The 14,724-nt window shown below is 52.3% G+C and overlaps 1 protein-coding gene across 1 annotated transcript in view; it reads right to left on the bottom strand.

The window, feature by feature from the left end:
- Positions 1–14,724, bottom strand: part of RIN3 (Ras and Rab interactor 3) — a 123,171-nt gene that overhangs the window by 66,727 nt on the left and 41,720 nt on the right. The window contains exon 3 of the mRNA XM_043556879.1: positions 2,502–2,622. Coding sequence (XP_043412814.1) covers positions 2,502–2,622 — 121 coding nt within the window. The remainder of the gene's footprint in view (positions 1–2,501; positions 2,623–14,724) is intronic.

Below are 14,724 nucleotides of genomic sequence, written 5' to 3'. Positions count from 1 at the left end.
TCAGAGTGGGAAGTGAGATTCTACCACACGGTCCTGGGAGGAAGATATGAATCTGGAAAAGGGAGCTAAGTGCCTTGGTTTGTGGCTTGGGCTCCCGATTGGAAATGAGACATTTGCAGCCAGACATGACATCCTGGTTCCATTGGGTAGGACTTGTGCATGCTTTCTGAGCAAGTCCCCAAAGGCCAGGAAGTGTAACTGGGTTGGAAAGACTTAGAAGTGATTACCCTGGAGCTAGGGCGGGGAAGTGGGAAGGAAGCGAGGGGCAAAGGAGAAAAGCAGACCTTCCAGTCTGTCAGTCCAGCCCGGTTCCCCTCTCCTCTGAGAAGCCTTCCTTATCAGCCTGCCCTTGAGCAAAGCTCCCTCCTTGCACTTCTAGAGCACGTGTGGATGGGTAACACGCTCAGCACATCGCTACTGCCCACCTTCAGCTACCTTCTCCATGCTGGTGTTGAAATTCAAGAGCACAACTGGCTATCAGGTTTCTAAAGGACTGCAGGTAACTAGTGCCTGGGCAGGCGAGTCTTTGAACTCGGCTGATGGTCAAACACGCACCCGGGGTCTGTGCACCCCCAGGCACCTGCTGAGAACATCCATGAAAGGGCCTGGGTTCTTGGAGAACAGTAGGAGCCCCAAACAACCTCCCCCTTCTGCAGTCATTAGAAGGCGCTGTATACCCTGGCTTGGGAAAACTATGACCCTCCTTCCTCTTTGAGATCCCTACACTTTCTTCCTTGCTGGACACTGCGGGACAGAGGTCACTGGTTTGCTATCTAAAGTAACAACCCCACATACTCTACCCCCTCACAGACTCTCAGCCTTTCACCAAAATCCAAGTCCTCTGCTTCTGCCTGGGCACAAGCCAGGACCACATTTCCCAGTCTCCCTTGCAGTTGGGTGTGGTCATATGACCACACTCTAGCCAATGGAATGCAAGCACAAGTGACAGACCCATTTCCTGCACAAGACTCTGAACTGGGAGGCTGCCTGCTCCTGCTGCAGAGCCCCCCGCCCCTCCTCCCCCCCTAAAGAGCCTTCCCTGCTGCTGCTGAGGAATCTTGCACAGGAGCAGACACTAGCCTCTTCTGGGCTTAAGCCCTTACACTTTTTGTTGATATTAGGCAGCTGGCTGATCTTCCCATTTCCACATTCTACACAGCAGGGACTCTTCAGCTCAAGGTCACCCTGTATTGTTACTTGTTTACCGTCTCCTCCCTTCACCCGAACATCAGCCCGGAGAGGCTGAGGCTGTGTTTTGTCCCATGTTGTGGTCCCAGTGGTAGAACAGCTCCTGACACAGGGGAGATACTCAATAACCATGTGCTGAACATACAGTGAGTCAGGGTCTCTGTGGAAAGGCCCCCTTGAGCAATCTGCATCTGCTTTCTCATCCACATCCACCTCCGGAGCTAAATTAGCTTCTAAGCGCATGAACACCCACTGGTATCCCCTTTGGGACCCAGCCTGTGTTCTCTCCTTGTTCCTGCTCTCCTGGAATCCTTCCCACCTTCTGCAGTCACCCCTGTCACACTGCACAGCAAGTGTGTGTCTGTGTCCCTCCCACCCCCACCAAGCCCCCCCAACCCCCAACTAGACTGGGAGACCCTTGAGGCCAAGAGCCTATTCATCTGTGTATCTGCTCAGTGTTGGGCACAAGTGTTTCCTGAGAACTACTCAGAATATTTAATAAATATCTCAAAATATTTATTATATTTACATGTTATATAAATATATATTTGCGCAATATACTTCATACATATTTTATTATCTTCTTTAACTCTTTTCACTCTGTTTCTAACTAAGGGTAAAAAGCTTTCCACACCCCCCGGATTTTTAAGAGGACCTAAGCTGGATGCCTGGAATATTCTATAGATTCTTCTAACTTCTAGGCTTTTTGGCTCTTACTACCTGGCATGGTCTGCGAGAGGCCCGGACCCTTTCACTGTGTATCAGTACAAACCGCCCTTGATCAGAGGCCCCAAAACATTTTCCCACGGGCCCCAGGCCTGCTCCCCAGAACCCTGTGCACACACAGGATTTCCGTCTTCCAAACTGCCTGCCCATTTGACCCTCACAAAGGCCCTGTGACTCAGGCAGGACAGTGACTGTTATGTGCATCTGACAGACGAGAAAATGGGCTCGGGGAGGTTAAGTGACTTGTCCAAGATCAAGGTTGGGGTGTGTGCCGAGCTATCACTGGGACCAGGGATCCAGACAGTTCCTCTCCTTTAATTCAGTTTCTCCAGCCTGAGCTAACCAGAAGAAGCTTCACGGCGGCCAAGAGGAAGCAAAGCCAACAGGCTGTGACAGGGCTGAGCGGAAATACATCGACTGTGAGTGATAAACTGAGTTCACAACAAACCTGGCCAGATAACTCTGGGGGGCTGAAAGTCCTCCCAGCCTTCCTATTTTAAACCCTTCTGACCAGATGGGAGTGTCTGTGGTAGTGTGGTGTAGCATCTTCTGCTGCTGTGTGGTCAGGGGCCAGCACAGGAAGGTACTTACTCGATTTTCTTCTTTAATGGTGTATTCGAGCACCTCGGATGAGCTGTCGTTCAGGGAAGGGAAGTGGACACAGAGCACCAGGTGCTTCAAGCTGCTGTCCCGGCAGACCAGGAACGTCTACAATGGAAGGAGGGGGCAGCTCCATGAGTCAAAGATTTGGGTGAAGGTTAGAAGGACAGCAGTGAGCTGGAAGTCATCCAGAATGTTCCAGAAACAAGGAGGCAAGCATCCCTCAGGGGAACTGGGGATTCTGCCCCATGAGCCACGTGTCACCTGGCCCATGTCCCCTGCTCCTGAGGCTCCATTTCTCATAGGCCCACAGAGGGGGGGCGGTCAACTAAATCAATGTTTCCTAAAGAATTCTGTATTGTAGACACAGAGTTTGGTGGGGGTGTTTAAAATGCGGATTCCTGTGCCCCACCCCGGGGATGCTGGTTGGGTGGGAAGGGTTCAGAATGGGCTGATTCTGATATGGGTAGGGGTCCGGCCTACACACACAGAAAAGCTCTAAGGTAGGGGCAGTCATGTTGATTTTCAAGTCACACCCCAACATGTATGCTCGCCTCCACCCCTGTCCCCACCCTGAGGTCTAAAGCCTCCCCCACTCAGGTCCCAAGCTCCTGGGCTAGAGCGTGGAAGACCAGGAGCCTGGCCAGAGATGCTGAGGGAAGGCTGGGGAACAGGGCCACCAGGGCGGGCATCCCCGAGAATGTGGCCCCAGGGATGTGGCCCCGGGCACGAGACGCTCTGGAGAAGCATGAAAATCGCACGTTTTCCCTTTCCCCACCAAGGCACACTGTCCTCTCTCCCCTTTCATGATACTCCAGATTCTCTGCTTTCGTTATTATAACTGTTAAGAAAACATTATACTAATATTGATTAATAGCAGCCCACACCTACTGCCTCCCTAGTCTGCCTCAGGCTTTAACCCCAGGTGATTAGATTCCATGATCTCGCTTAGTTCCCTTATTAAAGCTATGGGGGCGGGGGGTTGCTATTATTATTACTATTATTTTAAAATATTTATTTATGTTTGAGGAGGGGAGGGGCAGAGAGAGAGAGAGAGAGAGAGAGAGAGAGAGAGGGAGACAGAGAACCTGAAGCAGCCTCGGAGCTGTGAGCACAGAGCCCGATGTGGGGTTTGAACTCACAAACCGTGAGATCATGACCGAAGCCAAAGTCAGATGCTTAACTGACTAAACCACTCAGGTGCCCCTGGAGGGTGTTATCATTATCCCCATTTTAGAGAGGAGGAAGCTGAGGTAGAGAGAGACAAGTAATGCCCTTCGACTTGGATCCTGGGCACTCAGTCACCCCTGTACCCCCTGCACCCGGCCCAGAGAAGCTGGACTCCTTTGGGAGCAGTGACACAATGAGCCCATGAGTCACTCAACTGTGGTTGGAAGTTTACCAGCCCCTCTCCTGGAGCAGGGCAGAGTGGAGAGACCATGAGAGCGTGGAGTGGATGGGAGAGGACAGGCGAGGACAGGAGGGAGGCTTCTGGGGGTGGAAATGCAGGTGACATGCTGCCTGCAAATGTGCCCCAGCCTGGAAGCTGGCCTTCCCTAGGGGACCCAGCAGAGGCTGGCTTACCTCTAGAAGCCTTCCGCAGCCCCCACCCTGCACGCAGAGAGGACGCCTGAGCCCCCTGCACGGCCTCGCCTTACGCAGAGCTGTGGCATCGCTGAACCGATGTGTTCACCTGAACCTGATCTGGCCTCAGGAACACACGGTCTTGCAGAGAAAAGGGTTTATCTGGCCTTTGCTTCAGAGGCCCAAGGTCAAGCTGTCTTCCGCCTGGGCTGGATGGGAACCAGCCGTGTGTGTGGGAATGTGAGGGTGAGTCTGTGGAGGTGTGGGGGTGGGGGGGTGGGGGAGTATAGTATAATGAAAAGGGAATCTGGTCTTTGTCTCAGGTTCCTGGCACAGAGCTACAAAAACCCTTGGAATTTCCTGAGTGATAAGTGTCCTTTATTATTCATAATGAGCCGTTTTGACTGTACCTGAATTCACACTAACAGGTGACTCATGGCAGCCCTTGGTGTCAAAGGAGGGGCTGGCCACAGAAAAACCAGCGGGGGTGGGGGGTGGGAGGTGGGGAATGGAGGGTTGGAACTTTCAGCCCCACCTCTGCCTCTGCGGGGAGCTGCAGACTGGATGGCCAACATGTTAGTCGGCCCAGTCATGCCCAGGAGATTTCTGGTTGGTGAACACATAGATGTGTCAGGGGTGCTGTGCCTGGATTCCACCGGGGGGAGGGAACGGGAGCTCTGTGCGCCCCTCCCCACCCCAGACCTCACCCCTATTCGTCTCTGTCCCCAGCTGCTCTTGAGTTGTGTCCTTCAGAATAAAAGGGTCAGCAGAAATAGAGTCTCTGCAGTGAGTTCTCAGAGTCACTCAGTGAATGACCAACTCTGAAGGGGGGCCGTCATGTTTAAAGCCAAGTCAGAAGTCTGGGTAGCCCGGGGACCCCACTTGTGTCCGGCGTCTCAAGTAAGGGCGGTCTCGTCGGGGACCCTGCTCTTTAACCTACGGGGTCGGCACTCACTCCAGGTACTTAGTGTCGGAACCGGGTTGAAGTGTAGGACCCCCACGGGCGCTGGAGAATTGTTGCCAAAGCAGTGAGTGAGTGAGTGAGTATGTACGTGGGGGGGTGGTGAGTGCGGACTGAGTAGACTCCGGGCTGCCCCAGGGCCTCTTGCCTGGAGCTCTGGGGAACAGGGCACGGGAAGGAAGGCCAGTGTCTTCCAAACTGTGGCTCATGCCCCGTGAGTGCAAATGCCACCAACCATTTTTATTTTTTCAAATAAAAGAGAAGAGAAGACAATCAGGATGCCTTTAAGAAGGATGAACGAGGTCAGAGAGTGAGAGAGAGAGAGCGAGAGACCTACAAAGGGCCAGGGCCGCAGCCCCAACATATATTTCTCCCTCTAGCGGCATCGCCTTCTTCTTGGACTATTGTGACCCCACGCTGAGCTCTCTCTTGGTTGACTGCCATGACAAAGCACGGGTGCCAGCCTCAAATGGGACCTCCTCGTGCCCTGCAAGCTCCCTGGCTCTTTCACACCCAGCACGGACTTATTTCTAGATTTCTCCACTCTGCTCACACATCCGCCCTGTGCTCCACCCCCATGTTTACGGAAAGGAAGAAGATAACTTCTCCAGCTGGGAGGAGAGTCAGTCTGTCACAATCTGTATTTTTCTTGGGCCCCCGGAAGGCCCTGAGCAGCCAGTCATGAGCTCGGTGGCCCTGGGTGATTCTGTGGCTCCCCTGAGCCTCAGTGTTCTGATCGGATCTGTAAATGGGGAGAATAACACCAGACTACCCAGCAGAAACAAAAAAAGAGCCAAAGCCCCGCCCCTCCGTGTTGGAAGCCACGGAGATAGTGCACAGGGAAGCACCCAGTGGGACAGTCGGGTCTCCACAGATGCTCACTAAGGATTCATTCTCCGTTTGCAACCACCCCCCCCCACCCCCCCCCCCCCCCCCCCCCGCCAGCTGGGTTTTGGTCTTCTGTCTCCCGGTCTCGGGCTCCACCTAGAACTGAGGATGAGTCTGCCACACGTGTTTACTGTGCAAAGGAACCAGGAGGTGCTTCCCTGAGAGCGTGGTTCAGTCGACGGTGAGGAGCCAGAAGCTGAAACCGCGGCTGACGGCTGTGCTCTGCGCCACGTTCGTCCCTTACATTTGGCCTCACTCGTTCTCCCCACAGCCCTGTGAAGTAGGTACTGTTGCCATCCTCTATGATGGGTGAAGACTCGGGCTACAGAGAGGAAAAACAAACCCAAGGCCACGCAGATGGGAAGGGCAGGAGGAAGACGCAGACCAAGGTGTCACCAGGAGCGGCTCACTTATTTATAGCCCTCCTGCCTGGTCATCTGCTTTTTGAGGGGCAGGGGCGTGGGCAGGGGTGGAAAGTCCCCCAGGCTGGACTCTGACAAGTCCCCAGTTCTGAATGCCCAACACCCACCGTTTCTGCATGGCCACAAAGCCTCACATGGCACTTCCCTCTACCATGGCCAAGTCCTGGGGCTCTTATCTGAAAAGCCAAGGTAAGGCACTGGGGAAAGTTTGGAGGGGGGGGGGGTGCACAGAGAGGCTGCGGGCTAGTGGGGCCATGAGGGAGGGGGCCACTGACAGGGGTCTGCCTGGGCCACTGTCCTTTGGACAGTGTTCTGTGTTCCCCTTTGGGAGGGTTTAGCTGCTCAGCTAGTCACAGGGTCCCTCCTGGGAAATAGCCACAGACCGCACTCCAGACACAGTGTCGCTGTGCAGCCAAGTGAGGATAGGCACGATGATGCATATTATAATATTCTAAATAACCATAGTGACTCCTGCAAGCATTCTAGGTTATGGTGAGTCTCCTATGCTTAGACTCGGCAGAGTCCGGCCAAAGTCAGCGTCGGGAGGAAGACCATGGGTGCGAGCTGTCTGTGAACCCCTCACTCCCAAGCCTCACGACTGGTGACCACGACTTCTACTCTAAGGAGGTATCGCCCACGATGGTTGTTGCAGGTGAGTACGTAGGAGGCCGCAGTGCTGGATGGGCCCCTCAGAGCTCATTCTCCCACACCTTTGGGGGGTCCTGTGTGCAAATTCTCCAAGCCCCCTTCACTTCTCGTTCTGCCCCCGCCACAGCTAGCTTTTTAGAGATACAGTGGGACCCAGATCCCAGCTCTGCTACTCACTAGCTGTTGGATCCACGGGCAAGTTCCTTTCCTCTTCTGAGCATGAGAATGATAACATCCACCTTTCAGGGCTGCCGTGAGAATTGCTGATGACGTACATAAAACACCTGACACCGGGTGTGCACTTAATAAATAAATAGTGCTAATAATCTTTATTATTATAGTAGACTGCTACCATTTACTGAGCACTAAACCACATGCTAAGATTGTTACAGGCATAATGTCATTTGATAAATAAATAAATATTTGAGGGGTGCCTGGGTGGCTCAGTCGGTTAAGCATCTGACTCTTAATCTTGGCTCACATCGTGATCTCTTGATTCATGAGCTCCAGTTCTGCATCAGGCTCTGCACTGACAGTGCGGAGTCTGCTTGGGATTCTCTCCCTCCCCACCTCTCTCTCTGCCCCTCCCCTGCTCGTGCACTCCCCCCACCCCAAAATAAACAAACTAATCTCTTCCCTTTCTTTCTTTTTTTTTTTTTAAACTTTTTTTTTTCAACGTTTATTTATTTTTGGGACAGAGAGAGACAGAGCATGAACGGGGGAGGGGCAGAGAGAGAGGGAGACACAGAATTGGAAGCAGGCTCCAGGCTCTGAGCCATCAGCCCAGAGCCCGACGCAGGGCTCGAACTCACGGACCGCAAGATCGTGACCTGGCTGAAGTCGGACGCTTAACCGACTGCGCCACCCAGGCGCCCCAATCTCTTCCCTTTCTTGCTAACCAACCCCAATTCTGACCTGGGTGCAACGGGTCCTGCCTCAGGAGATGAATCGTGTTTGGTCAAAGCCAATCATGGTTCTTCTGCTCCTTTCTACCATTCATCCCCTTTCCCAACCTCCCTTGCAGTTAGGGGTGACCAAAAAGGCATCTAAAAAATATGTGTTCCCTGGCAAAAAGACTGAGTCTAGGAGAAGAAAGCCGTTTGCCTGTGACCACCTGCCTTTGAATGGGTGAGATGGCTGGAGCTGCAGCTGCCCTTTTGTAACTATGAGGTGACAAATCTGAGGACACAAAGCCAACACCTTGAAGATGGGGGAACAGAAAGGTGGAAAGACCCTGGGTTCTAAGGACATCGGTTAGCTGCTAAACTAACCCTGGGCCCCAACTTCCACATTTCTCATTACACAAACAGTCATAGCTTTATGGCTCAAGTTACCACAGGCTGGGTTTGCTGTTACTTGAAGCCAAAAGCATGCCCGGCTGATGCAGTGCCTCAAGTGATTATCAGAAGAACTGCACAGGTGCCTTCCGGAGAATGCCTGCTACATAGTAAGCTCTCAGTATTTGGTGCCTCCCTTCCCCAGGGACCCTCTACCTGCCTCCGGGCCCTGAGGGCAAATGGCACAGAAACCCCTACTGTACAGAGGTAGCATTCCTATCCTCCACTGTTTGTGGATGGCTCCATGAGTCAGCAAGGAAGCATGTGAGGCCCCAGGCACTTGCAGCGAGGCCGGGTCCAGATGTCAGGCCTCGGCCCAGAGACAAGGATAAGCTCAAGGTGGGCAGTGAGGGAACAGGAGGTGACAAGTCCAGCCTTCCTTGTCCACCGGCAGGAAACCTGTGCCTGTGGGCTGCCCGGGGTCATAACGAGCGCAACAGTTCACAGTCTTGCCCTCTGTACCATCCACCGCCACTCCTGAGTCTTCCCCCGTTAACCAGGCCACCAACAAACCTTGCTGTGCCCCAGCGTCCTCACTCAACCTCTCTCCTCTGTGGGAACAAGTACAGTTTGGTGCCCCGTTGGGCCGACATCTGAATGAGCCCACTCCTTCTGTGCCCTCTTCCCACCCCCCCCACCCCTGTCTTAAAAAGTCTGCTTATTTATTTAGAGAACCAGCGGGGGATGGGGGCAGAGAGCGACGGGGACAGAGGATCTGAAGCAGGCTCTGAGCTGTCAGCACAGAGCCCGACACGGGGCTCGAACCCATGAAGTGTGAGATCGTGACCTGAGCCGAGGTCCGAGGCTCAACTGACTGAGCCACCTAGGCATCCCAGGGGGTCCGATTTTCTCTAAAGAGCTAGGGTTCTCCCGTCCCCACGCCCAAAACAACAGCGGGGTAGTGGTCAGAGCGCTGGGCTGCAAGGCAGGACACTGGGTGTCCCTCCTAGTCCCGGCCCTGGTTTGCTGTGTCCTCTGGCTTTTCCAGTCTAGGGAGGGCAAGGGGGTGGGAGGGTCCCACAACCCCTTCCTTCCAGAAGATTCTCTCCCAGCATCAGTGCCCTGGGGGCTTGCCCAGATCCTGACAGGCTTGCACAGGGCGTTTCACGGGTAAATGCCTGCAGTCCACGAGGCCGCAACAGACGGCTGTAGGAGCCTCTTCCTGTCTACCCTTCGCCAGTGTGGGTTTTTGGAAAGCCCAACTGATTTCAGTAACAGCTGGACAGAATATGCTTCGGGAGAGAACTATGCAGTCACTGCAGGCCCTTCCTCCTCTCCAAATAAATATATACAAACCCAAAGCCCAAGACACAATAATGATTTTATTTTTATGATCCATTTTTGGCCTGGACAATCCAGAGCTGTCTGCTTTTCTACTTCTGTTATTTTAGGACTATTTTCCCATTGCTTGGGGAAATTTTCCAATCATGCCCATCCGTGCAGCAACAGAAGTGGCTGGTCCTTCCCAGAGGCCACAAACTCAGGGGCTGCCATGGCTCTGGGGGCCACTCTGGACACATGACCCACGTTTCCCGTTACTGATAATGAAGTGGTGTCAAGGCATGGAGTGGATGGAGTTTCTCAATCCTGGCTGCACATCAGAATCACCTAGGAGCTGTGTTAAAACACGTTGGTGCCTGAGCCCTTACTCCAGACCAAAAAAAAAAAAAAAAAAAAAAAATCCACATTTCTGGGAATGAGGCCGAGACACTGTATTTTTTTTAAGTTTATTCATTTTTGAGACAGAGAGAGACAGAGCATGAGCAGGGGAGGGGTAGAGAGAGAGGGAGACACAGAATTGGAAGCAGGCTCCAGGCTCCAAGCTGTCAGCACAGAGCCCGACACGGGGCTCGAACTCACAAACCGTGAGATCATGACCTGAGCTGAAGTCGGACGCTCAACTGACTGCACCACCCAGGCGCCCCGAGACATTGTATTTTTTAAAGCCTTTGAAGGCAGTCAGTTGGTGGCTTCCAATAGCACTTGACCATTTAGCAGCTGTTACTCAGGGCAGGCTCCTTACCATGGGCGTTGGGTTTCCTCAGGGGTAAAATAGAAAGCCCGCTCCCTGTTCTGCAGGGCTGTTGGAAAGATGACAGATGGTGTGTGGCACACAGTAGGTCTGCCCTAAGTGTTGACTGTGCCTTCCTTCCTGGACCCAGCACCCCGAAGGGGCAAGAGAGGGGCTTCCCTGATGCTTTTGCGGAACTAATCTTTTGAAGTTTTTGAATTTATTTTGAGAGAGTGCGTGAGCAGGGGAGGGGCAGAGGGAGAGGGAGAAGACAATCCCAAGCAGGCTCCATGCTATCAGCACCAAGCTGGACACAGGGAATGAGATCTCACAGTTCATGAGACTATGACCTGAGCTGAAGTCAAGAGTCAGATGCTTAACCGGCTGAGCCACCAGGCGCCCAACCCCTTTCCAAACTCACCTTGAACAGAATCGGTATTCCTTGACTCACACCTGGGGAAGGTGCCTTGAACCACCTGTGTGGCTGGTCTGTATCACAACTAGGCTGCTGCAACTATTGAGCTAAACCCCCACCACAAAAGCAATCTTACAAGAGATTTCTTTCATTAAAAGCTATCTTCTGTCCCCCAAGCAATGATACTCCAGTAGCAATAAACAAACATAACACCCCGATCTTGCTTTCTAATATTATTTTCTAATGAAAGGAACCAGGGCTTCTTGGAGAAACGGCTGATTCCAGGACTGGGGCAAGCAATATACACGTGCGCCCGGGTGGCTCAGTCGGTTAAGTGTCCGACTTCAGCTCAGGTCATGATCTCATGGTTAACAGGTTCGAGCCCCACATCAGGCTCTGTGCTGACAGCTCAGAGCCTGGAACCTGCTTCAGATTCTGTGTCTCCAGCTCTCTCTGCCCTGCCCCTGTTCATGCTGTCTCTCAAAAGTAAATAAACATTTAAAAAATTAAAAAAAAAAAGAAACATACAAGAAGCATGCAGTCAGAAAGTAAGGAAGTGCTCCAAAGACCAAACACACACACACACACACACACACACACACACACACACACGCAAGCAATGATGGGTGTATATCAAAGGGACTCAGGAGGCAACTGAAAGAGCTCCCGATGGCCAAAGTTGGAACAATTTGAGCAACAAAATAATTAAAATAGTATTGGATTATAACCCAAAGCATTGAAATCAATATCCATGAGTCCATATTGATATAACTAAATGACTGAATAAACAAATAAATGGCAGGGTGCCTGGGTGGCTCAGTTGGTTAAGCGTCTGACTTCGGCTCAGGTTATGATCTCACAGCCTGTAGGTTCAGGCCCTGCATCGAGCTCTGTGCTGACAGCTCAGAGCCTGGAGCCTGTTTCAGATTCTGTGTGTGTGTGTCTCTCTCTCTGCCTCTACCCCGCTCATGCTCTGTCTCTGTCAAAAATAAATAAACATTAAAAAATAAATAAATAAATGAATAAATAAATGGAGAGGACACAAAAAAGATCTTGTGCAGAAGAGCTCCAAATAATTGACGTAGGTAGTAAGGATTCCCCACTCCCTGAGGGTGGGCCATATGCACAGTGGCTTCCTACCAAAGAGGGCAGTACAGAAGGGGGAAACAGTTAACTCTGCCAAGGGGAAACCTGAGCACAACCTCAGCCAGGTGAGCAAGGTCAATATTAACAGTGAGTGGTAAGTCATGTTGATAGTAGGTGCCTTTGACATGATGTGATGAGAACAGCCCCATAACGCTAGTCTAACCATCAGGTAAATCCCAACCGAGGGCCCTCCTACAAAATACCTTAAAATACCTGTATCCCTCAACACTGTCAAGGCCATCGAACAACAAAGAAGGCCTGAGAAACTCACAGTCAAGACGAGCCTGAGAAGACACTGCGACTAAATGTAATGCGGTGCCCTGGAGGAGACGCTGGGACAGAAAATGGACACTGGGTACAAGCTGTGGGCTTTAGTTAACATGAATGTATCGATATTGTTTCATTAATTGTGACAAATGTATCCTACTAACGTTAGATGTTAACTATAGCAGAAACTGGGTGAGGAGTATTTGGGAGCTCCCTATACTATCTTTGCAACTGTTCTGCAAATCTCAAATTTCCAAAATAAGTGTGGTTTTTTTTGTTTTTGTTTTTGTTTTTAAACACAACAATGTTTGGGTCCAGATGGAATAAAGGTGGCTTTTCGATTGCCTGGTTTCTGGATACACACAAATAAAAAATGGGCCAGTATGTTCCCAACACCTTATCAGAGAAGCAGGCTGCAGGGAGGAGAGACAGGGAGGGGTGGAGGGGGTGGGTCATGGTCAAGGTCACAGAGATACTGGTGTGGGGGCAAGGGGGCAGGATGCCCAGTCTCTTGACCATTCGCATGGACAGGAGGAAGTACCCTCCACATCAGGAAGGGTGGGTCCAGGCCATCTCTGGAGACCCTTCTCTCTCTCACAGCCTGGAAGTCACCTGCAGTGGCTGCAGCTTTAAAAACAAAGAAAGCAACACTGTAGCTGAGTTTCAGGCCATCGTGTGGGATGAAGGTACCCAGCAAAGGGCCTTCGATGAAGGTCACGCCATGCAGATTCTGTGCTCACCAGTCGTGTGGCCTCAGGCAAGTGAGTGAACCTCTCGTGCCTTTGTTTCCGCATCTGGAAATGGGGACACTAGTAACACTTACTACCTGACAGAAATCGCCGTGAGAATGGATCAGGTTGTGCAAAGAGCAACTCTGGGGAAAACTCTGGGTAAAAGTTGGCCCATCGTTGTTATCAGAGTGTGAGCTTAGGGCTTGGCTTCTGCTTGAAAATATAGAAGAGGAAGAGTCCGGGGTAAAGGCAGAGGGCAGGGAAGCCGACAGAAGGTGCATCTGCTCTAATTCTGTTGTTCTCAGGGCTGGCCCTGCTCCTGCGGCCTCCGAGGGGGGCAGCGAGCGGGAACCGAGCGAGGGCCTGGCTGACCTCCTTTAGGGCAGTTGCCTTCTGTCTCAATGTTAGCTATGGTCTTACTCCCAGGATCTGATTCAGGCCTCTGGGCGTGGGGTCACTTTAGGACCTAGCCCTGGAGAAGCTTTCTATTTGCTAGACTCAGCCCCCGGATCATAGGTCCATCGCCGTGTGCCCCAGCCCAGCTCATGCCGACCTCTGGGGCTCAGCCTGTACGGTTCTCGCACCCACCAACTCTCCAATGAACCTCTCAGCTACCCCATCTCAGTCCTGCCCATCCGTGCCACATGACCCAGCTCAGCATCTGCCTCCTCCAGGAAGTCTGCCCACATCACTCCAGAGCTCAGCACCGCTTTCTGGCCAGGGTCAGGTCTTCTCATACCCAGGGCAGACAGGAGGTGCTGGAACATGAATCCTCACCTCCACAGCCTTGAACCAACGGTTCTCAGGGGTTGGTAGACAACAACTGCTTTCTCATCCCTCGAGAGTGGGGGGATGACCTTGAGATGTGGGATGACCTCAAGATGCGTGTTCTACACTGGCTCCTAGAGTGCTCCAGCAAGATTCACTCCTCTTTGCCCAGAGGTAACTTGCATGATCACATACATACCTTTTATCAGCTGCCTCCCTTCCCTTCCCTTCCCTTCCCTTCCCTTCCCTTCCCTTCCCTTCCCTTCCCTCCCCTCCCCTCCCCTCCCCTCCTCTCCCCTCCCTTCCCTTCCCCTTCCCTTCCCTTCCCTGTCTTACTTCCCCTGCTGGTGCTCCCTGGGGTCACCTTCCAAATAAACCTCTTGAACTCTTGAACTCAAATCCTCATCTCGGGGTCTGCTTCGAGGGAAGCCCAAACTAGAAATGTTCCTCTTAGCCTCAGTTTCATCATGTGTAAACTGGGGATAATAGCAGAGTCAGTCCCACAGAATTATCCCGAGGATTCAATGAGACGACATCATATAGTACTTGACGTTAATGCCAATACAGGGCCTGGCATCAGTAAGCATTCTTCACATAGAACCACTGTTGTTGTTGTGAGTTGGGGTTATCTTAAAGTTTTTGAAGCGAGGGCTGAACCCTTTGGGGGCAGAGCAGTCAAGACCTCGGCCCAGCCCAGCCAGCCCTGGAGACGCATCTGCCTTCTCCTGGGAAGGGTCCTTACTGTGCTATCCGCCCACATCTACACCCACGCCCGGGGCACACCTCTCCCAGTGACCAAGAAAGCTCCAGAAAATGGCCATCCCTCAGCATCAAAACATTGCACTTGGGGCTGTTTTTGAGCTGCATCGCCTCCGGGAAGGGTGGGAAGCTAATCCCCTCAGAACCTAATAGAGAAGAGTCGGGGCTCCTGGGTGGCTCAGTTGGTTAAGCGTGCCATGATCTCACAGTGGCATGAGGTTGAGCCCCGCGTTGGGCTCTGTCCTGACAGCTCAGAGCCTGGAGCCTGCTTCA

This window comes from Prionailurus bengalensis, chromosome B3, assembly GCF_016509475.1.
Source record: "Prionailurus bengalensis isolate Pbe53 chromosome B3, Fcat_Pben_1.1_paternal_pri, whole genome shotgun sequence".
Taxonomy (NCBI): Eukaryota; Metazoa; Chordata; class Mammalia; order Carnivora; family Felidae; genus Prionailurus; species Prionailurus bengalensis.
Note: the sequence above shows the minus strand (reverse complement) of the source record. Positions and strands in the feature narration are given on the sequence as shown.